This window comes from Pleuronectes platessa, chromosome 13, assembly GCF_947347685.1.
Source record: "Pleuronectes platessa chromosome 13, fPlePla1.1, whole genome shotgun sequence".
Lineage (NCBI taxonomy): Eukaryota > Metazoa > Chordata > Actinopteri > Pleuronectiformes > Pleuronectidae > Pleuronectes > Pleuronectes platessa.
Genome location: NC_070638.1, coordinates 4,955,433 through 4,979,817, shown reverse-complemented (window position 1 = coordinate 4,979,817; position 24,385 = coordinate 4,955,433). Strand labels below are relative to the sequence as shown.

At 46.3% G+C, this 24,385-nt stretch overlaps 1 protein-coding gene across 1 annotated transcript in view; it reads left to right on the top strand.

The window, feature by feature from the left end:
* The window catches only part of LOC128454507 (receptor-type tyrosine-protein phosphatase mu), a 127,007-nt gene that overhangs the window by 84,917 nt on the left and 17,705 nt on the right, over window positions 1-24,385 (top strand). The window contains exons 20-28 of the mRNA XM_053437921.1: window positions 4,445-4,692; window positions 7,538-7,618; window positions 8,186-8,212; window positions 10,043-10,054; window positions 11,322-11,509; window positions 13,190-13,198; window positions 15,758-15,845; window positions 16,842-16,918; window positions 22,065-22,101. Coding sequence (XP_053293896.1) covers window positions 4,445-4,692; window positions 7,538-7,618; window positions 8,186-8,212; window positions 10,043-10,054; window positions 11,322-11,509; window positions 13,190-13,198; window positions 15,758-15,845; window positions 16,842-16,918; window positions 22,065-22,101 — 767 coding nt within the window. The remainder of the gene's footprint in view (window positions 1-4,444; window positions 4,693-7,537; window positions 7,619-8,185; window positions 8,213-10,042; window positions 10,055-11,321; window positions 11,510-13,189; window positions 13,199-15,757; window positions 15,846-16,841; window positions 16,919-22,064; window positions 22,102-24,385) is intronic.

Genomic DNA, 24,385 nt, shown 5'->3' with positions numbered 1-24,385 from the left:
AAAATTGAGCTAAAGCAAAGTGAGGATCAGACTTGAGTATTTGTCAAGTTGCAATAAACCAGATTCCAAGTGAATTATAATGTTGCTGTTTGTCCGCTGGATGAATAAAGAGGCAACTTTTCACTAATACATTCATCATAACAGTTTAAAAGCTGATTATATGTTCGTATTATGCACATAACTTGTTCCACTGACCCAAAACAGCTAAAACACTGGTAATACTACTTCGATTGGTGATTGAAGCAGTATAGTAATAAAATAATAAGCAGAAGGGATTGTGATTTCTAAAATTCTGTTTAAGGATTCCATAGCATCTGTCTAATATTTCTCTATATCAGCTCATTAAAGCCAATTTCTCCAACACAGATCAGGAGTCACATGTTCCATCTGACAGGTCGTATCATGTAAATCCCTTTAGGCCGGATGAGTACATGCGTGTCTTTCCAGTGTCGTATCAAACTAAGAAATAGAAAAGAAAGAACTAGATGGAGCCATTTTTAGTATTTGCAGTAATGTTTAATATTAAAATATAACAAAAGGAACCACGGACAGTGAGATACGTAAATCGCCATTGTGATTCTTTAGAAATCTTTCTTGTCATTATCACCCATCGCTCGCTCAGCCCGAACGGGGGGGGGGGGGGGGGGGGCTCCTGAACGCAGCGTGTATAACACAATGTGCTCAGGGCGAGCACCTTGATTAAACCTTACAAGACGAACATGCAGCCAGAATCACATTAATTGGTACAAGTCTTGCACATTTCTTTTTCTTTCTTTTTTTTTTTCACCCACGAGCTCTGCATGTTGATGAGGAGCGAGAAGGAGGAAGAGCAGCTCAGGGCAGAAAATAATGACGTTTTAAAATCCATACATCTCTAAGATAATGTTCCAACTACACAACATGTGTGTCACAGGTTTGGAACGATACACAAATCAGTGTCTTGTTGTCAGAATAAGAATTTTTAGAGGCATTGCAATCAATAAGTCAATCACTGTGGCTTTAAAACTAAAATAAATGAGACTCTACAGTGTTTTCTTCAGTTTCAGACTTATTTTAAAGCGTAGAAACATATTTTAAACAGTAAATAGAACGTTTCAAGTTGTTTCTCTTTCTTTGTGCAAATTCCTTCCTATTCTTTGGATGAGGAAACTAAGAGGAAACGCTTCTTTGTTATTGTTTGTTTAAAAAAAGAAAGCCCGGCTGAACAGAATCAATGAACCAATCACGTCAGCAGATAACCAGAAACAGTTGCAGCAATAAATACTCTGCTTTGAGAAAGATCAGTTCTTCTAAACACGGCAGAAAGGTGACGGATGAACAGACAAACTTGCTGATAAAAGATGGAGGAAAGTTTGAGATGAGAGAAAACAAACCAGTGGAATGCCCCCACTGGGTTTAATCAAAGATGCTTTTGTTGCCCCTCCCAGCTGGGTGTCAGTCATCACTTGTGCATGAGCTCGGGCCCAGATGTGCGCTCATCGTCTAATGAACCCGTCTTTGTCCCGATGTCACAAGGTTTAGGCTGCTCTGCGCCCAAATGAGGCCCCACCATGCTGAGCCGGAGGTTTTTGAAGATCTCGTTTTAGAAGCTGCGGCGGCGTCACCTCCCACTGAACAGACACACACACACTGATACACACAGACTCACACACACACACTCGCGATCTGAGCGACTTGCCTTTTCTGTTGTAGCTGAACTCATGGAGTTAGGAGCCTCTGCTCTGTCATGTGCTGAGCTGCAGACGCTCTCTCTAATGAGGGTTGCCTGCTCTAGTCACCTGCCCATGTTTGCTCTCTTCACTCCTGCACACGTCTGCACCATCTGTCTTTTTTAAATATACCACCACGTTCAGGAGGAATTTGTGATTTTTTTTTTATTGAGTAAATCAATTACTACAACTTTTAACATGTGCGGCTTTAAGCTGTGGAGGATGTGATGAATCGTCGCATTCATCAACAGGCGCCAACACTCCCACTGTACACTTCCGTTTGCCATCGCTCCAAGCACATCAGACCCTGTGATATAGTCGTCTATCATTACATTTTCCCCTCCTTACAAATGAGGGGAGAATAGCAGTGCCAATTAATCTTCATCTAACACCCACCGTGCTCAGCAAACCGTCTCGGTGTTGCCGGTGCTCTCCTGGTTTTTGGCTCCGGTGTGTCGGTGCAGCCTTGTTTATCACACGGGCCAGGGACACACGGAAACCCGGGTCCTGGCAGATGCAGGAATGAGAATAGTGATACAGTATTACCCCCCCACCCCCTCCCCCCCTCCTTCATGAGCTCACACTGTGCAGAATCATTCTTGATATTGCCTGGGGTGCACACTTCTCCCCCTCCCCTCCTCGCTCTGTCCTATTACAATATGAAGCCATAATGGGGGGGGGGGGGGGGGGGGAGAGAGACACGATTGCCGTTTTGTTCCCGACTTTAATTGCATATTAAAGACAGAAAGTGGGTCCAGCTGATGATAGTGTCACTACTTTGTCACTTTCCTTTCTGAGGAACGGAAGGAACCATTAGCCTCACGTCGCGGCCTTCAGAGCAAATGACTGTTTGAAAGCAGCGGGGGGGAGGGGAGGGGAGGGGGGGGGGGGGGCTGCCATATGGCACGAGACGGCGACGGAATTGAACAAACAGAGGAGATTTGCGAAAACAAAGCAGCGGGAGTGAATCATTAGACAGCAGTCGTCCGCCAGAGAGACTGCAACTCAAACAGGCAGAGGGGTCACACAGAGAGTAACAAAGTGCAAGGAGCGGGGGGGTGGTGGGGGGGGGGGGGGGGCTGCCGTAGTTAATTCTCACACCACTTGCTCCCCTCCAGCTACAGAGCGGCAGTCGGGTACGGCCGCAGCTAAAGGATGTTCAGGCTCAAGCTGTTTGCCATTTTTTTCTGTTGTGCAACTTATGTGGAAATATGGGAAGCGGGGTGGGGGGGGGGGGTGGTCCTCAGAGTTATAATGCAATGCATTATTTGACTCCTTCCTGGAGGAGGTCAGAGGTGAAGGTTGATGTCAGAGATTCACGTCAGACACTTGAAAACAAAGTTGATAGAATCAGGAGGAGATGAGCAAATTCAACATTTTCACATGAATGTGCCACATGGAGAAAAGAAGACACTTAAAACTAATTTGAATCATACAGCTACAAAGCACCAATGCATCTCCAAGGCCGAACAATCCTCCATGTAAAAGAAAGATTTTTCATTCCATCCTTCCAAAAAAGGGGTTGGTAGAAATCTGTGGTTTTTGCTTAATCCTGCTAAAAAACGACCAACAATCAAACTGGAACAAGAGTGCAAACCTCTGCCGAAGCCCAATAGGCCCCTCAGTTCAATCCAGCTGCATATAAATGTCACTGACTAACAGGTGATCTATTTCATGAAGATCTATACATTATGAAAATGTCATTTGAAATCTAAATTTGCAACGTTCTGGATTGGCCCCTTTGTCTTGATCCTTCCACCGAGTAACCAAAACATAACCGACTGATAATCTACAGTCATATCAGCTCGTTGGTGCTGTATTGATGCAGCAGTCTTTAAAGATAATGATATTTATAGATTATATATGGTCGTTAAAGTTCATAAGTCAAACAATTGAAGTTATATTTTTGACCTGCTGACATAAATAATTTCAACTCATCCTCTGGAGACCATGAATCGACAGCTATTGATGTGGAATCCACTGAGTGGAATACATTTCAGTCCGGACCGAGCAGAGTGCAACACACTACACACTGGAGGCAACACAAAAAACACACAACATCAATGAAAGGATTCTCTGTATGGGAATGTTTTGCAGGCGCTCGTGATTGATTCTGTTTCTCCGGTGTGAGTCGGTGAAATGAAGCCAGCAGGTGACGTGTGAGCGCAGCAGCTGCTTTAACATGAAAGTCCATCTCCTGACGGCGTCTGCACGCACACACACACGTGCACATTCCTGTGTGTGTGTGTGTGTGTGTGTGTGTGTGTGTGTGTGTGTGTTTGTGTCGCCTGCACGGGGCTTTAATGCTGTTTGATTAGGAGCAGATAGTTTGTAGGTTCCGGGCACATCAACCCAAAGTAGGTCAATAAAAAGCAGGTTGACTGTTTCAGTTCAGCGTTCGCAAATCCTATTCTTCCTCCCCCCCCCCCCCCCCCCCGGAACACGCGGCTAATTTTACACCATCAGGGCCTCTGATGTAACTGGGTCAGAGTGTCACACCTTTCCACTTTCTCAAGGATTCATGTTCCCCTCGCTGGGAAAAAGTCATCTGGAGCCTAATAAACCTTAATGTGACCACAGTCCGGGGCCCATTAGCTCTGCAGCCAACTCATTACCTCCATGAGTCATCACCACCAGTATCATACCAGATCCACTCGAGTGCAGTCATTGTTGTTTTTGTCTGATTGTGTGTGTTTTTTGTGTGTTTTTTTTCCTCTCCCCTCCTCGCCGTGAAGGAAATTGGCCAAGAAGCGCAAGGAGACGCTGAACAGCACCCGGCAGGAAATGACGGTGATGGTCAACTCCATGGACAAGAGCTACACGGAGCAGGGCACCAACTGCGACGAGGCGCTGTCCTTCATGGACACACACAGCCACACGCTGAACACACACAGCCACACGCTGAACACGCTGAACACACGCAGCGAGTGTGCGCTCACGCTCACCGGTCGCAGCGAGTGCAACCTCACGCTCAACGGTCGAGGTAAGACCGGCCGGCGTCGGTTTATACCTGGCTTTCTACGGTCCCTCACACACACACACACACACACACACACACACACACACACACACACACACACACACACACACACGGAGATACACACACACAGGGTCGGCTGGAGGCAATTTATTTGGTTTGATCAGGTGAGACAGAATTCAAACTTGGCTGCACAGGAAGTGGTCACACTGGGACAAGCTGAACGCTGGATTAGGTACATGCTCAGGGGGGGGGGCAAACCTAAAAACTCAGCCTCGGTTTTAAATTGTCGTTTTCAAAGTGAACATTCGCGTCACACACTCACATTTGTTTTGACGTTTCCCGACACAAATCTCTAAATTTGCAGAATGACTATTACATTTTTTTGGGTTTATCATGATCCCTTATCACAACCAGTTGCATAAATCTGTTTTTGAAAATGGATTTTTAATGAAGAGCTGTTCCTCTATCAGACTTTATTCGCTCCATGCAAATGGTTTGATGGTAATTTTGTAGCTTTTTGAAATCCTACCTGCAGTTACTGGTGCCAGTGGTTTGCTGGAGAAACAGCTTCTTCAAAACAGTTGAACACAAATTTCCTTTCATTTGACAGAAAAGGCTTTGATATCATTTTTGGAAAAACGATTTTTCTTTTCTTCAACAGGAAGCTCCCGGTGGGGGGGTGGTTCTGTCTGTTTTAACATTAATTTCTGTTAAATGAGATAAAAGTAAACTTCATAAATGATTGACTCTGTGGATTCTGCACCAGCGCTGGTCAGCCCTGGTAATAATTGTGTAAGCGCTTGTTAATGGCCCGGAGCGAGTCTGCTATCTTGATCAATAATGAGGACATCTCAAAATCCCAATCTTGACCTCGGAGCTTATCAATAAACATGAACACGAGCAGGAAGCCGGCCCCAGCTCTGGTTCCAACTCACCGAGGAGACGCACAACACATACTCGATGGGCTCCGCCGCGATAACCCACTAATTTCCTCCGTCCCAGGTTAAAACCTAATACGTTGCTGATCGACAGCTCGGCTAAATCTGCACCCGGGGCTTGACCTGGTATAATCCCGGGGAAAAAAACCATCAGATTAAAAGTGCACAGCAGCTTCTGTCTCCGCACCCCTGCAGGGGATGAGCCCCAAAGATGCTCTGACCTTGATTAACTGTCTGTTAGTGTGGATGCTCAAATCTGTCTGCCAGCGTAAATGATTTAAATGCATTACTTCTCCCTCTCTGCCTGTCAGAGTGATGTTAATGCTCTGACCTCCATCCTGCTCGCTGTGACCTCATGAGCCTGTCGATAGTGTCATTTTGCCTCAAAACATTATGGCTGAACGAACTGAGCTCACAACCACGGAGCCTGTTAGTGACAGCTGACTGTAAATGCTGCAGCTCGGGTGCAGGCGATACCCGGCAGCAGTGGGAACTCACTCAAATACTTTCTTCTTTACCATTTCTATTAAGTACTACTTCATACTGATGTACTTTTTACTGCACCAAGTCTGCAGCTATAGATCCGGATTTTGTGGATACAAATTTCACATGGAAATCGTCACTTCAATCCCTTTCCTTTAAAAAAATGTAACGTCCTTAAGACAAGTATTTATAGAATATATATATATAAAAAAATACTGAGTTATTTGTTGGTTCACAACTCATTAACATACAGTAAAACCCTGCAGGGATTATTCTGCTTTCTAATGATTACACGTGTACTCTTTAGAACTTATTAGTTGATCCAATAACTACAAAAATCACTTGTTCCATATTTAAATATTTGCAATTTTTCTAAATACACTTGAATTGTGGATTGTTGGGTTTCTAAAAGTGTCAACTTGGGCTGAATTTGACAATTTTATTGAAAAGTAAAGCAAGTAAGTTAACTGATGATGCAAACAAGTGGTAGTTTCAGTCTTATTCTTGACGATGTAAGTTCCAAAAGAAGAATAAACGCGTAAAAACTTTATTTTACGAGTTAGATACTTGGAAACTCTTTTCAATATAAACACACAAAACACTTTACTCCTATGGTTTTATCATTATTCTTGTTTATTCTGCATAATGTTCAGCAACTTTAGACATAAAGCTCAGTAACACAAAACTGAATAATTTGAGTATTTTAACGACCGTGAACACATCAAAGATTAAACATCTGAAAATAAAATGCAGAAACCCTCAGAAATATGTTACTTTCTTTATTAACCTCCTTAAATACAAGCAAAAATGTAACTTACTTTTGTATTTGTGTAAATGTGTGTATAATTTGTGAAACTAAATTTTTTTGCTCTTTAGAAAAATGTTCCATAAAGACATTCCGGGTGGTGATGACGGCACATTTGTACATTTCTAAAAGCTCCTCTGTCATTCAGGCTGTGTTTTGATTTCTGAGCATCTTCATACTTTTGTGAAATTGACAAAATGAGAGGTCAAACCGTTTTGTGCAGCAAAGTGGGAAACCGTGCATGTGTGTGGTGAGGGCAGTTTAAAGGATGCTTAACAAAGGCAAAATTAAAAATGTAATAAAAAGCTGGATTTCAGACTAAATGTCTTTACCTGCATGTGAAGGATCCATTCACTCAAATTTCAAAGAAACACATTTTCTCATCTGATTGTAACAGTTTGATTTGCTCAAGGTCTCAGAGATCGGAAGTGCCACAGTGTGCACTCAAAAAAAAAAAAACACACAACTTTCCAGAGGAGAACTGAGTAAACATGTTTTCTCCTCAGTTTAGAGACGGAAATGTTTAAGTGTCATTTAGACGACAGGAATATAAAAGGTGTATTTTAGTTTGAAAAACCTCCTCCACTCTTGATGCACTGATGTTTCTCCTTTCTGTCTGCAGCCGGTTCATCCCCCTCTTCCTTCACGCTGCCCAAAGCCAACACTCTGACTGCCTCCATCCCCACCAACGCCTACTACCCAGGTAAACACACACTGGAGTTCACCACATCACTACAGGAAGAAGTGCGTTGAATACACACAATAAAAGTGTTAATTATGTTGTTTTTTCCGTGTGAAGTACAGTGTAAGGCGTTAATGTGCGACGTGTATTCATAGTTTTCATATGTGCTCAACAAATTAGACACAGATTCCACTAATGAGAAGAGAGATAAATTGACTTTAGATGAGTTTTCACTCCGCTCATAAGCGAGTGGAACTCAGCTCGTCAATTATAGCTTCAATTTCTCCAAATAAAATCCGTAATTGTGTGTCTCATGTATTCAGATCACAGCTCATTGATTAGATGGAGCAAAGGGCAGCGAGAGATTTTTTTTTTTTTTTGCTAATCAACTAAACTGACTGTATAATTGGCTTTTTCCCAAGAAAACCATGATAAGTTTCTTGCCGTGTGAGTTCGACAAGAAATAAAAACTGTGGGTTTTTGCTGCTGTTGTTTTTTTCTGTGGGTTTTTGTCTTTTGCTTCTTTTTATTAACCACAACTCTCTTTCCTCCTCCGTCACCTGCACGTGTGTTGGGGGGTATGAGCAGATCCCTTTGTGCCAACCGCCATCCTAGGTGAGACACGTTTCCCTTGTTCCTATTTGCTGTTGATGATTTATACTGTTACAGTCGGTCTAACGGTGAAATGACAGAGTTACATGACATTCATATATCTGTGAGGATTTGAAAGAAAAAGAAAAAGCACACTCTTCTTTTCTTTTCTTTTTTTTTACCCATTTTGAGTTCTTTGGTTTGGCTCTTTTACAAAAGATGGCTTCCTCACCTTCATACCTGCCTGCTGCTTCTCCTCCTCCTCCCTCCTTCCCTCCTTCCCTCCTCCCTCCCTCCCTCCCTCCCTCCTTCCCCCCCCCCCCCCCCCCCCGTCAAACGAGAGGCTCTCCCTGGGCTGAGGCTGGCTTCACTCCATCCCATCCGCATTGCGTGTCGTGCGTGTGATGTCACGTCCGTGTTTGACCTCTCATATGCATGGACGGACATGTGGACTGGATGTGGGGGGAGTGTCTAGGGAGGGGAGGGGAGGGGAGGGCGGGGGTGGTCAGAAGTGGTGGTGGCGGTGGTTTGCGGGGGGTCAGAGGTCGCCCCCCCCCCGCTCTCTGCCGAGGCTCCAGTCGCACAGCAGTGGCACTGAGACGGAAACTTAAAAAAAAGAAAAAAAGAAAACGCTGTCTTAGCCAAAAATTGTCCCCCAAAAAAATGGACGTCTAGCATTGGCTGTGCCGCCCTCCCCCTCCCTCCCCCTCACTACGCATTCAACTCCCCTCCCTCCTCCTCCTCCCACCCCCCCCCCCCCCCCCCCACACACACAAAACAACAACCTTTTCTATTATTCTTTTTAAAGTCACTTCCCCCCCCCCTGCCTTCGGCTAACTGCTAGTCGACCTACTTTGTTGTTTTTGTTTAGCGTTAACTCGGTGATAAGATAGAATAATAAAAAAGCGTTTTGTTTCTTCTGGTTAATTATCGGCGGCCCCCCTTTGTGGAGCAGCTGCAGAGCGGCGCTGGATGCTCCTCTAGCAGCAGCACAGAGCTAAGTGGGGCACCAGAGCTGAAACAGTTCAGAACTCGAGGCCACGGAGAGAAACAGACGCAGCGAGCGGCTCGGCACCGGCTTCACCGAAACCACCGCCGCACATGAGAGCAACTCCGAGAGGCGTCTTTCATCAGCGCCTGCCGCCGCGGTGGTGGTGACAGCTGCTTATGTTAGTTCCGTGCTTTAATGAAGCGTGCGACAATTAACATGAGATCACGGCAGCCGGGAAAGGCTAGGTGCTCTCGGTTGTGACGCGCTCAGTCACAGAATTGTCTCATCAGCTCAGGTTAACCAGCAAAACTGATTAGATCGCCGAGCGGCGGCGTCTCTTTGACTCCGCCCCCTACTCGTCGCTTTTTTTTTTTTTTAAAGAATCTTAAAACACAAGGTGTAAATACAGGTGTCACCGCCAGCTCATGCAAATATAATTACGGCAATTCAGAATATCAGGACACTCAGATATAATTGGCTCCGATCGATCTGAAGCAATCACAGCTCGTTCCAAAACGAGTTCTCCACCTTTTTGTTTTCTCCCCTGAAATCCATGACTTCCTTGTTTTGTTCTTTTTTTTTACTTTTGTCTTGCTCTGTTGAAAATGGCCCCATCCATCCACTCGACATCCCCCCACCCCCCCCACCCCCCCACCCCTTGACGAGGCTTTCTACCTGTTAGGCGGTTTTGGACTGAGGAGGCATGTGATCATGTGATCTTGCCTTGTAGCGTAGCTCTAAAAAAACTAAAAACACTGTAACAGGATCTCATGCTGTATTGTTGCTTATCCCCTCTTCTCCTCTCTCTTCTCCTCTCTTTCTCTTTACATACATAACCTCTTATGTATCTGCTATCTAAAAAGTGCCCATTAATGGTAAGTTTCCCCAAGTGGGCCCTGGGTTTGGGGGAAGGAGGTGGTGTGTGACTCAGAGAGCAGGCCGGCAGGGAGAGGCTGCTTCTGACATTACGACATTTCTTTGCATGACCAGTGGACATGTTAGCATTTCACCCCCCCCCCCTCTGCACCGTGCCACCAAGCCACCATTAGCCTAGCATGGTCAGAGCACGTCCAGTGCCCCATGGCAGCATCACTCACCCCCATGCATTCTCCACCCATCTCCGCTTCCCTCCTGGGTTGTTGTTCTTTTAAATTATTCTTTCTTTTTTTAGGTATGATTTCCTATTTCGTTTGAATTTTGTTTTTTGGGCGGGGTGGGGGGGGTGGGAGGAGACTGGGTGGCGGGGGTTTGACTCCACGCTGTGTCTGTGATGCTTCTGACGGTGCCTGCTGCAACATGCTCACTGTGGCCCCACCGCACCCCCTCACATCCTCCTCCTCCTCCTCCTCCTCCTCCTCCTCCTCTTCCTCCTCTTCCTCCATGTTTCTGGACACCCTCCATCGTCCGCTGGCCCCCCCACAGCATCTGTGCCTCATGTCTGCCACTGACTGGATTACAGTATGGAAGAAAAGAAAAAAAAATACACAACTGAGCTGCAGCCCAAACCAGCATACTGTACCGCCAGTGGAATAAATACACAAAGTTGTTTTTTTACAGCATCCTCATGTGAAATTTAACAATCGCTCTTCTGCTGAGGGCCACTGGTGCATTTTGGATTCTGACAGTCGCCATGTTAAACGCTCATAGAGAGAGTGCCGTGCTTAAAGAGCCTTGTTCTTTAATGGCTGGGTACAGTGGGGCCTCTGATGTCACAGCCACACATTGAGACAGATGGACCTGAACCTTCTCACCACATGACTCATCCTATTACTCAATGATGTTGTGTTGTTATGACCATCCATAACAAACAGATTACTAGCAGAGAGTTGTTTGTCAATCTGGAGGGGTGGTGACATAATGCTTCACAGTAAATGAGATAATGGGCCATCTGTCAAATGGCCACAGTTGTGAGTGAGATGTGATCCGGTGGAGGAGCCGGCACCTGATCCCACAACTCAACTTTTACTCCACGACAAACTCATAAAAATTAAAAATTAAAAAAACGACATTTACTGCTGCAAGCATCATGTCACCCGTATGTGTGTTTATGACGTTGTGCTAATGAGCCGTGTGAGGTTGGTCTCCGTCCTGACCCGTCCCGGCCTTGTGTCTCTGCGCTTGTGTCTTCCCCCCCCCCCGCAGACGAGAGCCAGAACATGGGCAGCGACACCAGCAGCCTGGTGCAGTCCCACTCCCTGAGGAAGAGGGAGCCGGTGGACGTGCCCTACCAGACGGGTCAGCTGCACCCGGCCATCCGCGTGGCCGACCTCCTGCAGCACATCACCCAGATGAAGTGCTCCGAGGGCTACGGCTTCAAGGAGGAGTACGAGGTAGGACGCCCTGTCCCCGTCCCCCCCCCCCTGTCCCCTCCCCACTGCCTAAGGTCCCAAAACTCAGATAAAGCCCTGTGATGGACTGGAGATGTTGATCAATCTAAAAACGAGGCTTCATCTGTGTTTCTCTCTCTCTCTCTCTCTCTCTCTCTCTCTCTCTCTCTCTCTCTCTCTGTCTGTCTCCCGCTCTTTCTGTCTGCCCCCCCCCCCCCCGCCGTCTGTTTTGCACTGCACAGCAGATCTGTTTTGTTTCTCCCCAGATGCACTTTTATTGATAAATTGTTAATGTGGCCCCGTCCCAGTGTGTTTACGGTGTGTGATTCGTTTTGTTGTTCATCTGTTCCGTGTTGTAGTGTTGCAGCGACTGTGCATCCCCCCCCCCCCCCACACACCTCAAAGACAACATGAATTGCCCAAAAAGAATAAATCCCCTCTCTCGCCACGTGCTCCCCCCCCCCCCCGTCCCCTCCTTCATCTGTATCAGGTCCGATTAGACACCGGCGACCTGCTGCTGCTGATCTCAAGACAGTTGTCGCACAGCAGCGCGGCAGCGTAACGTGACACCGGGCCGCTCGCTGACACCAAAACAAAAGAACCCCCCCAGAAGAGCATCACTCTCATTTCCCCTCATCAGAGCGGGAGGCTGGCAGGGCTTGGCGGCCCTCCAGCCTCCTCTTCATCCCTCAGCTCCACACCAGGCAGCCCCGTCTCACCCCGACGCCAGGCTGCAGCCGTCTGGCTCCGAGCGATACTTCATAAATCCTTCTTTGGAGAAACATCTAATGTGCATCACTTGCATCTTCCCATCTCTCGTCGCCCGGCATCTCTTCACCGATAGGGCTTCTTTACTCTTTTTTTTTTCCATACTTACTAACTTTCATATTTATCACCTTTCCTTATCATCTTCCCTTATCAACATCCAACTACCTCTTCTTCTCTTTTCTCAACCTTCATCAGATCTCTCTCTCCGTCCTCTCGGCTCATATCCTTTCCCCTCTTTTGTGCTTTCTCTCTCTCTCTCTCTCTTTCTTAATGTCTTTCCCTGTAACTCACTTATCCACACCTCCCGCACTCCTCTCCTGCTTTTCCCTGTTCCCTCTCTTCATCTTCCCCCCCGCTCAGTCTCACTGTGTGCGAGCCAGATTTATCAGTAATTAACTCCCCACGTCCCCCTCATGACTGCAGAGTTAAATAATGCAGCCTCCCGTTGCTACCTGCAGCATGAGATCAGTGAAGGGCCTGAGTGCTGTGGGCCGCCCTCCGGGCCTGATCCATTATGGATAGAGGGGTTTTGGGTTCACGCGACCGGCGTCTGTACGAACACTTAACCGTCAATCAAGAGGAAACAATACCACAACCAGAGATCCCCCCCCCCCCCCCACCCCCCGCCCTGCTGTCACCTGTAGCTGTCCAACAGAAACAGAAAAGTCCTGTGAGATGCTCATAGTGTTGCGATGGAGCTCGTTCTCTCTCGGCTAGAGCGACGAATTTGTGTGTTGTGTTGCTCTGCTGTCTCCTCTACATCAGTCTGTCTTCAGGTCAACGCCCTTCTGAACCGTTTCTCTGATTTCTGATGATAAGACTTATGGAGCCTCGTGCAACCTGTTAACTTACCCTGTACTATATCTCTCTCCGACCCATGCTTCTTGTTATTCTTTACGTTTAACTTTGGATCAGATAAACGAGGTAAGCTCAAACTTTTGGTTATTTCCAAGTTTTTTATTATTATTATTATTATTATTATTTTAGACTTGCAGATGATATCACAAACCTGACAGATTGATTGTGCTTGTTTGGATGAATTTATAGCCCTGTGGGATTTAAAATAAAACTGATCTGATCTGAAAAAAGGGAACATTTACCAACAGAAGTTTTTAAAGTTACCAAACTATCTGACAGTGTACGGATGATGCAATGTGTTCAGCAGTGACATTTTGTTTTTATCTTTTAACTCTTGTCCTGTCTTGTCTTGAGAATGTCACTGTGAAATGTTTCCCCTTGATCAGGAAGTGTGAGATCCACAAACACTTCACAGCTCACACAGATTCAGATGTTTCTTTACAAAGCTTTTCAAAAGAATATTTAAAAAACAAAATGCAACCAGAGTTACTAAAATGAGAAAAACATGAAATCTGAATGGTTTGGAAGAAGAATACTTGACTAGAGTTTATATTCTCAGAAATCAACAAATGTTTTATTATCATGAAACCAAACCAACCACGTACTGATATGATCTGGAAATTTGAAAACACCGTGGAGGCCACACTCATGGTTTGAACTTTTCAAAAGCTTTATAAAAAACATATTTCATTCAAACTAACACAAAACATTTTGCATGTCTAAATTTCTTCTCTTCTTTTTGCACATTGACGCACAGTTTGAAAAACAGGAAACAGAAAACAACTTTCCAACTGCATCAGATCAAATGTGATGATGTCATCGCATTTCACTTGTTTTCAGCTGGTTTCAGTGGATTAGGCTCCTCCCACGAATGAGCACTAGTCTGGTTTGAATGAGTCTCCTGTTCTCACACCACACACGAGTCGATTAGTTCAATTCAGGAGTAAATTCGCACAAAATAATTAATTGTGTTACCAACCCTGGTGTTTTTTTGTTCTCACTTTTCCTCTGTGTGTGTGCTGAGCGCTCGGTTGTTGCCGTGTGTAGGTTTGTTTCCTGGTTGTGTACAGAGAAAGTGTTGTGCGATGCAGACACACTGTGCTGGGACCGGAGTACAGCAGGTAGTCTGTAATTAAAAGCACACTAAGCTGGATCTGGGCCAATGGGAATCATTTGTGGATGGTGAACGACTTCCCGCAGATTCACTGAAAACAAAAAAACACTGTAAAAAACATCACAGACCTTTTTCATCAGAATGGTTTTCACATGCGGAGCCATCCGTTGTTTCTCCATCTCTGTCAGGTAACCAATTATTCCCAGTGTGGGGGTGTAGCCATTAAACTCACATTTCTCTCTCTTTGGACACAAACGTCTTCAGCACAGTAATGTTTCTCAGACTGTAGGATTCAAACAGAAGGATGAACGAGTCTCTGGCCTCTCAGACAGGCAGGGTCACTCGGTTCAGGAGGAAGTGATTATAAAGTTTCCAGTTGACGCCTTTTCAGATTGAGGATGATTCGTCATCAGAAGCCGGATGTGAGACTCGTCTCCTTCAGAGGGACAGAGAGGACGACATTGTCCCGAGCGTTTACTCCAGACATGCAGGAGGAGAGGCCTGTGTAACGTGTCCCTGAGACAAGCGTCCGTCTCCACAGGACGGATGAGACGGATCTTTAGCATATAAAAGCTGTTTCTCAGGGAAGTCACCAATCCTTAGGACTTCATATGGGGATTTGTCCTTGTGAGGTGTCTGGAAAGGCCTTTTATTCACGAGACAAATGGCCGCCGGCTGCCACGGGCGCTGAGACGGATGAAACCATCAAGTCGGAGAGCGGGGATGATTGACGACAGAGTGTCCGGCTCCCCTCAGACGGGGCGAACCACACCGGAGGATCTCTCCAAACAATCAGTCCAACCTTCCATCAACGCTCTCAGATCCTGATTTGCACTCGGGTTCTGCATTCTAATGCATCGGCTGACTTTTCAAATGTGCATTAGCCGACGATCACAAAAAGCCAGAACAATAAGTTGTTTTTGTCCAGAGCCGTCTGCTCGGAGCCAGCCCCCCCCCCACCCCCCCCCGGCCCCCTGCCCCCTGCCGAACAGCGGTGGACTGGCAGTGGAGATGTATTTTCATAATTTGGCTTAATTGTGCCTGGTGTGCCATCAGAATGGAAAACTCCCCAGTGAGAGGTGATACATATTTCATGAGGGTAATCTGAGCCGAGCGGTTTCTGATCTGCAGACGATGAGCTGGCTTTATTTTTCCCGGCGTCGAGCTGATTGAGTTCTTCAGACGAGGCGGAGTGACAGCCGCCTGGCGGAGAGTCGCAGGGGGGAACGGTTTGAGCGTGACTCCCGCTGCCTCGGCCCTAATGGCACTTGCTGTTTGACACAGCTTCCTCCCTCCCCCCCCCCCCTCCCCTGTTTCACGTCTCATAATGATGTGAATATCTCTCTCTCTCTCTCTCTGCGTCTTGCTTTTCTGTTGCAGTGTTCCCTTCCTCTTTTGGAGCTGAAAAAGGAAGACAGTGTTCTTTAGTCTGGTTATCATTTACAGTGCTCACACATGACACCGTGTTTCATCCCCCCCCCCTCTCTGTTCTCTGTTTTCTCTCCTTTCAGAGCTTTTTTGAAGGACAGTCGGCGCCATGGGACTCTGCCAAGAAGGATGAGAACCGCATGAAGAACCGATATGGGAATATTATTGCATGTGTGTACAAAGCACCTCCTCAGCGCTCATGAATTTCTGTTCCCATTCTTCTGTCTGATTTATTGGCCAGCCTCGTGACTCTGGATAACTGTAAGCTGCTCAAACAGAGTTTTATTATCAGCCAACAAGAGCAGCTCTGACCTTTCCGATCTACTTTTATATTCATCTCCCCGCAGCGTCTTTTAAGTTATGAGAAATAAGCCGCTCGGCATATGGCACATAACATGGAGCCTCGGCGGTGTTTATAAAAATGTATAAATTTCATTTCACTCGTCTTTAGTCTTCAAACTCGAGCTGAGATGCAGATTTTTGCCAATTAATGCTGAAATGTCAATTTGACCCTCAACTGTAAAATCTTGAAGGTCAATTTTTGGATGTTTCCTCGTTACTGATTAAGGCAAATTTCCAAATGTAGAATTTGAATATGGGTACAAATCCGTCATTATCACTCTATGGCCTGATTCAAATCTGTTGTGGCATATTTTAATATTTTTTGCATAATTTTCACATATTTACCAATGAAGGAAGCTTCTACAATCCTGAAAATACAATTTATTTTTACTTGAATTGCACTAAGAGTGAATACCTCTTAAATTAAAACAAATATTACAGCTCAGGCCACATCACGCTACTCAGCTACATGTAGTCACAGGTTATCAGTTCCCAAACAGCGACTGGAGAAAACTGAAAACCAGTAAGAAACCATATTTAAATCTGTCACACTCATAAATAATTACCCTGAAATCCTCATGGTTTTAAACGGACATGAGCATCATTGTGTTTGTCGTACGCACTCAGTCACATGACTTCATTGTCTCTTTTAATTGAGCCAAACTTTTAATACCAGTGTGCTCGTCCTCCCAGTCGTCCGTCACCACTGGCTCTCTGTGTTTTACTGTCTCTGTGTCCCTCTCCCCCCGTTTCTTCTCCTGATGTCCTTGTTAATATGATTAATTCAGAGCTGGTTTCCCCCCCCCCCCCCCGCCTCTCTTCCAGATGATCACTCCCGTGTCAGGCTGCAGGCCCTGGAGGGGGAACAGAGCTCCGATTACATTAATGCAAATTACGTTGATGTAAGTACACACACCGACCGCGCCACCAACGCAAAGGTCACTGCGCTTCCTCTCGGGGAGGGAGAGGGCGCTGGTGCCGCCGTCACGGGGGGGCCTTAGGGACAAAGCATCCCCCGCTGCCCGACCCATCACACACACACACACACACACACACACACACACACACACACACACAGAGAGACACACACACTCAAACACGCACATGTTGGCTTTTTATTCAACTTTAGACGGCTGCTGTACCACTGTATTCGTTGGATATATTAAGAGGAATAAGGATCAGAGAGTGACAGCGCCTGGTGGGAGCAGAGAGACACCAGTCGACTCGGGGAACTGGGCTCATTGTTTTTCTTTGAACAACATTTCCAGAAGGAAAACAAATGAGAATCAGAAGCAGAGTATTTGACGCACAAAGAGCAAACATTGTTTTACCTTGAAATTAAAGTTTAAAAGCAAAGACACAGAGCAAGAAGAGTCATTGTTCTGCTTTTTAATTATCCTATCAGATAAGATTCAACAGCTCCTCATACCTCATTGATTCATTAATTCATTTCTATTGCTACAGGGTTTGTTATTTGGTCTCTTGTCGTCCTTGCATCTTCGCTAAAAGAGCTTAAATGTCGTTGTTTTTCCGAGTTGTCGTCTTCGTTCATCAGTCGCCTGTTAGACACGCCCACATCGACTCGCCCACTCACTCGCTGTGGATCCTCCGGAGAATCTCCAGAGACTCACTCGGACATTATACTCGGGGGCTGGAAGGAGAAACTCCGGAGATTTGTCCACAGCTACCGACTCAGTAGACATTTCTATTCTCACAAACAGCTGCTCTGGATAATTTAAGGGAGATTATCAGCAGTTCATATTAAAACATAAATTCTAGACCCCCCCCCTTCTCTCCCCCCCTCCCCCTTTCTCTCTCCACTTCACGCCTTCTATCTTGTCAATAAAAACAAGTGTTAACTGCTTGTTGTAAGTGGAGCACGAACCGTGATCTCTGGTGTCAAAGATGATTTACATGATAAAGACGGTCGAGGCAGATGTCGCCCACTTTGACTCTGGTTCCAGAGGTTTCTCCCAGTTAATGAGGAAGGAGCCAAAGTGCTGCTCGTTGAGGGAACTATCTTAAGGGCCTTGAGATTATGATTTGGGCGCTTAACAAATAAAACGGAATAGAATTGAGAGGTTTCTTCTTCTTCAGAGGTTATTCAGCCTCTTTTCCGTTGAAGCCGACCTGGAAACATTGCAGCGCAGCCTCAGCACCACTGGTCTTCATCCTCTACCAGGATACTTCCTCCTCCTCCTCCTCGACGGGACAACCTCTTCTATAGAATCAAACGAGATGCACCAGTTAATCGACAGTGCAGTCGTTTAGTTACACTTCTTACCACAGGAGAGCACTTGCAGCGCAGCTTTTAACATGCACTTTAGCGACTTTAGCATTGCCTTAACAGTGAGTAGAAGTCATTAAAAGGTGGCGTGAGACATTGCCTCCTGTTAAAAACGGATCTCTCACTCCACTCAGACAATATGGAACCCCCTGATCCGACCTGATTTGCTGTTAATAGCAGTGTTAGTAGCAGGATGTGACCAATCAGAGCAGCTCATCGGCCCCTTGGAGCAGATGCTTCCACTCCATGTGTAATGGGCTGGTGATGTACCTGACTCCCTAAGTGGTTTTGTGCTCAGGAGAGAACTCCCTCTCTCTCTCTCTCTCTCCCCCCCTCCGTCTCCCCCCCCCCCACCAACCCACCGCACGCCCGCCCCTCTAATGTGGTAATTTGTAATCTCTTGTTACGCCTTCAAACATAAATTCATAATGCAAGGTGTGCCACAGTAAATGCAGGGGGCTTAAATTATTTACCTTTCCCACTATTCGGTTTATGGTCCATTATGCCGCGAATGGGGCTGCTGCGGAGACGGCTCTCACAATGGAGAGGGCCCCATTATAAGATAAGAATATACGCATACTAAAGAGGGCCCTGATTGAAAAGGATTTCCACTGCTCTGCCGGCTTCATTGGAAAAGTACTTAGTGGAAATGCAGGCAGATGGGTAATGATGTTTTTGCTCTTCAGAAAGCTTTTTAACCCATCTGAAAGCTTGTCCTGCCCAATAAACTCTCCTGCGTGGAACATTCCCCACAGTGTTTGTTATTGTACTCTATTATACTGCCGATTATTTCCAGTCATGTACGAGTAAGCAGCGCCGGCCGGGTGTGTTTCTCTTCCCGCAGCTGATTGAGTATTTTCATAAGCGTCGAGGAGGCAAGGAAACATATTTTAATGGCCTGTCGCCTGCAGAGCTCGGTTTGTGTGCACACGAGGAGCGAGGAGAAGTTTCACTGGGGTTGTGCTCTTTAAACTGAGGTGATGTATCGAGGTGAGGACATTTTAAAGATGCACAGAAGTCATGTGACTCAGGCGTCTTCAACCCTGTCGCTCGTAGATAAATCACAAAACTTTAAATGACATCTTTTGATCGATTTGAGGTTTTGGTCAAACAATGTAACCTGAGGGGGAAGTGTGGACTTTGGTCAATATTTAACCGAAACCCAAACCACCTCCTTTTATAGCCTCAAACTAAAAAAACACCTGGGACTCAAACCCCCGTCTCCCACTTTGTGAATCCACCCATCCGTCCTCAGTGCTGGATTAATCCAGCATGGAGCCCTGGGGCAGATCTGAGCAGTGGGCCCCTCCTGACCTGCTGCTTGGTTAAACACTATTTTATTGAGGAATATGCAAAGTCAGGCACACAGCATCCTGCAGCAGTGGTTAATGGTCTTTTTGGTTTGGGGGAAAAACTAAAGTCAGAAAAAACAATATATATATTTATTAATCTTAAACCTTTATTCGATTATAAGATCTACTAGACACCATTCGCTCACAACAATGTTCTGTTAAGTTCAGTTGATGCTGCACTTGCTATGTTTTGTTGCATAACATTAAAATCACCAGAAAGCAACTGATGCACGAAGCTGCCCTGAAGGTCCAGGTCCTCAGGGCGGTTACACACTTCATCATGGTCGAGATTCCAGGTTGAGATTCATAAGGATGTTACGTTTTGGGGCAGAAACCTATAGAGACAGCACTTACTTTTTAATTTTCTCCTAAATGCATTCGGCAAAGCAAATCATTAGTATTTAAATGCATTTTTCCAGGTGATGCGTTTGGCCCCCGACCTGCAGAAGTGAGCCGTCTAATGAAATGATATTCAGGCTGAAAATACAAATTCATGCCCGCAGGCAAAAGCACTCCATGCTGCATATTTTAGACATTCAACACCCCACTGTTACTGGAATGAATTAATGTAAATGATGATTGTAATAGGCAATGCGGCACAAAAAGAAAAGAATGGAGAGCAGAGCACATACTCAATTCCTCTGGTAATTTGCACATCCCTGGAAACAAAGCCTGCTCAATTAATAATTTCAACATTGACATTTCTGCATTTATCTCTTTGTGGGGCAGAAACACACTGATGCACTTAATGCAGTATGCTCATTAAAAGCTGCGAGTTCATTTATAGTAAGCTCTACTCACCTGACAGTCACTGTCAGGGCCCCGCCTCTCTCTTTCTGTCTCTGCCTCTCTAATCCGACGGCGTACTGGGCCTCCACTCTACTTGACAGAACATACATGAAAGCACAAACAAATCTCCTACTCAGTCCAGAGATAAAGAAGTCATTAAAAATGGAGGACAGCTGAATAGCTGAAGGAGCCCCGTGGATGAGCGAGAGGGAGAGAGTGAGGGGAAAATATCCTTTGTGTCTTCCTCCCGTCATTGCAGGAGCGTTAATCACGGTCCAAGTTAAATTGAATATGAGTGAGATAAGCAGAGCAGCAGGGGGTGGGTGGGGAGTTTGGAGCGGACGGGGGGGGGGGACGGGGGGGCAATCAAGAGGAGGCAGGACTGAGGGAAGAGCCTTTAAGTCCTTATGTTTTGTTTCCTGCCTCATATCTCCGGAGAGAAGACAAGGAATTGGACAAATAAAAACTTGAAGGGATTAGAGTAATCCCAGAGACTAGAGGCCTGTTGTGAAGATCAGTGCTGTTAGTCGTATCGGGGGGGGGATTATCACCACTTTTGGCTGCAGATTCCAGAGGTGTGCCGCATATACAGAGAGAGCGTGATGGAGAGTGTTTGTGCGTCTTGCATGCAGCAGCATCCATCACCAGCCGGCTCTCAGTCGCTCGGGCAGATCTTGAAACAAAGAAGTGAAGGCGGGGGGGGGGGGTTGTACAGTACAGTAGCTGGTTAGCCTCATTGTGTGACTCACGATGTTTCTTGAGCAGCAAACAATTCCTGAGCAGTGAGTTAATTTTGGCAGCTGAGACAGCAGCTACTGTCAACTGGGATTCGGTATCATGTAGACGTGGGGCAGTGGTTTGTAATGTCCCCTCTCAGCAAGAGGGTTCAAATCCCACTCTGTGTGAAGTTTGCGTGTCCACCCCCTGTCCCTTCTCCTCCAGTCCAAAGACAATTGGAGACTCAAAGTTCAAATCTGGTATCAACATCAATAATTCACCAATGCACCCGATTGCGTCCTGAGATCTGATCACGACGTGGCCACATTCTCTTCGTGATATGATATCTGAAGGACGGCCGACTCTACTGATGCTCTCTGACCAGCTACACTTAAAATATACTAGTACACTTCTCAGTATCCATACGTTGATGTGTTTGTAGCCACCAACACAGAATCAACACTGACCACCACGTAGTGACAGATGCTTTTCATAAACGGGTCAAATCTTTCTGCAGAGCTGGATGCATTCATTAATTCATTTCCCTCTGGTGCTCATGCAGACACAAAGATTGTCACATCTCTAAACTCACACTGGGTTGGATTTTGTCATTTTGCAAACACGACTTGTATAAGTGAAAGTGTCTGTAGGTGTGAATGGTCTGTTAGTGTCTGTATGTCAGTCCTGCGAATCGTTCAGGATGCATCCCGCCTCTCGGCCAGTGTCGGCTTGGATAGATAATAGAAGGATGGATGGATGTAAAATTTGCATGCAAGTGTTGAACTTTATTGTGAAGAAAACTACATATCAAAGTCAGGGTGTGTTTTCTAAAGAGGAATCATCTCTCACGAGTAGGAGGAGAGTGATCTGATGTTATTCTTCTTCTTCTCTTTTTCTTCTCAGGGTTACCACAGGCCGAACCACTACATCGCGACTCAAGGTAAGAATCAAACTTTCTTAAAGAATTAGCGAGGCTCTCTGAACTGGGATGTGTGGGTGGTGAGAAGAAGGGTGTCTGTTTCAGGTGGGGTGGGGGGGGGGGGATGTGTGCAGGTGTTTATCAAATCTCTCTAAACATTCACATCGCTGTTTACATACGCTCCTGCAAACTACGCTTTGATGCTCAGTCAACTGTGTGTTCGGGGGAATCTGTTGCCGCTCAGTGGACACACACACACACACACACACACACACACACACACACACACACACACACACACAACCCCGAGCAGAGCAGCTTTCTCTCCGTCTCCTCGCTCGTTCCCTCCGTCCGCGGTGAGGGAGCGATTAATCAGACAGTCTGGGAGAAAGCTGAATAAATAAATGGATTAGCTGACATGTACAGGCACATTTTGTCACTGTGTTAATCTGGCAGGCAGATTCCCGGAGCCAGGAGTACTTACCACGACCCCGGAGGTTAAGTCTGATTGATGGTTAATTGTTATGAATTTTTTGCGTGGAGGGCTTTACTCTCCCCCCCCCCCCACAAGAGGTCTGCGTGCACGGGGAGGCTGCGTACCACTCGAGTGAAGATAACAAAAAAAATCAGTGAAGGGAAGAAGAAGAAGAAAAAAGGGAAGAGGCGTTTTTATTTTATTTTTGCGTAGAGGCCGTAATGGATTCACAATCTGCTGTGGCGGAGCTGGGAGTTGCATAATTACCTGTTTATTAGTGCGTCGCTTCTCTTCCTCAGTGTCTCAATTAAAACAACCCTCTGTCTGCTCTTAAATGAGAAGGAGGTGGCCGACCAATCAGGCGGCGGCCGCTCACTGCCTCCGTCTCACGGTCTGTCTGCACGGCGCCGGCTCTAAACCGACCGCAGGGGCTCCGAAGAACGAAGCCTGTGTGTCGAGTGCCCACTCTGCCCTGCAGGGGGGGGGGGGGGGGGTCCTCACTTCACTTCACTACAACAAGGCTATTTAACATTCACCACCTGAACAGGAATTTCAACCGGACTGTTGTGATTCTTCTAATTGTCCTCCAGTCATTAAGAGCATTCTGATAGTTCGTTTAAAAATATGCATATGGAGATCAGCAGTCGGGGAAACGGTGAAAACACACGAGATGAAAAGCTCAAGAAGCCAAACGTGTTTCCATTCAAGTTAATTAGCCCCTGCTTCCTCATTCAGCTTGCACAATAAGTCCTCGTTCTCCATCGACTGTATCGCCAGCGCGATAAGGCTTTTCAGTGTGTAGAGCCATCCAGCACGAGTGTGTGTGTGTGTGTGTCTTGTGTGTGTGTGTGTGTGCAAACATCTGTATTCTCTGGGAGAGCAGGCCCTTTTATAATTCATCATCAGCTCCGGCAGACTGACAGGAAGGAAGGCTCACTCCGCTGACACCAAGGCAAAGAGCAGCCCGAGATGATAGGAGCGCCAGACACAGACCTGTCTCTCTCACTCAGACAAACTGCATAGCCTAGCACCTGAGAAGAGCACCTGGGCATTGGCACCGCTGCTGGAAGAGAGGAAGTAGTCTGTTCTCTCTCTCTCTCTCTCTCTCCCCCCCCCCCCCCCCCTCCTCCCTCCCTTCACCTGGTAAAGTTTTTCTAGTGAGTGACACTTTCCACTCCAAGTCCACCGGGACCAGCGGGTGGCTCAGAAAAATGATGAGAGCCACAATAGTGCTGGATAAGCTAAAAAAAAAAAAAAAAATCATAAATTGGCTGTTGAGGGTGTGCTTAATATGGCAGCCGCTCTCTTACCCTATAAACTACAATGACACTCATTAGTCTTTGGGTTTATTGACGAGTCCCTTTGCTCTGTGAAGGTGAGGGTGGCAGGTAGAGCAGCTGTCACTCCATAAAAGCTCTGCTCGTCATTATGTAGGTCATTCTCTCATCCAGGACTTTTTTTAAATTTTCTTCCTGCTGCAGCGATACAACAACTGAGTAATTCACCGACGCTAGCAGCAGCTCACCTACTTAGCAGATTGAGAGCGTGCACGTGGAGCCGGCCCCTCTGAGTCCCCCCCCCCCCCCCCCCTTCGTCCATTTTAATGTCCTGCAGATTGTTTGAATACCGATCGGACTCGAGCTTCTTCTTCCCGCCGGGGGGACGGTGAGTTACGCCGCAGCCCGGGTGCAAACGGCTCCGATAAGTCCCAGCGTCCTCCTGGTGATGTGGGAAATATTCATGATGCAGGAAAGGGCTCAATTTCATCAAGCTTTCCCCTCCAGCCCTCCCTGCTCTTCCCTCCCCCCCTCCTCCTTCACAAGTGGCAAA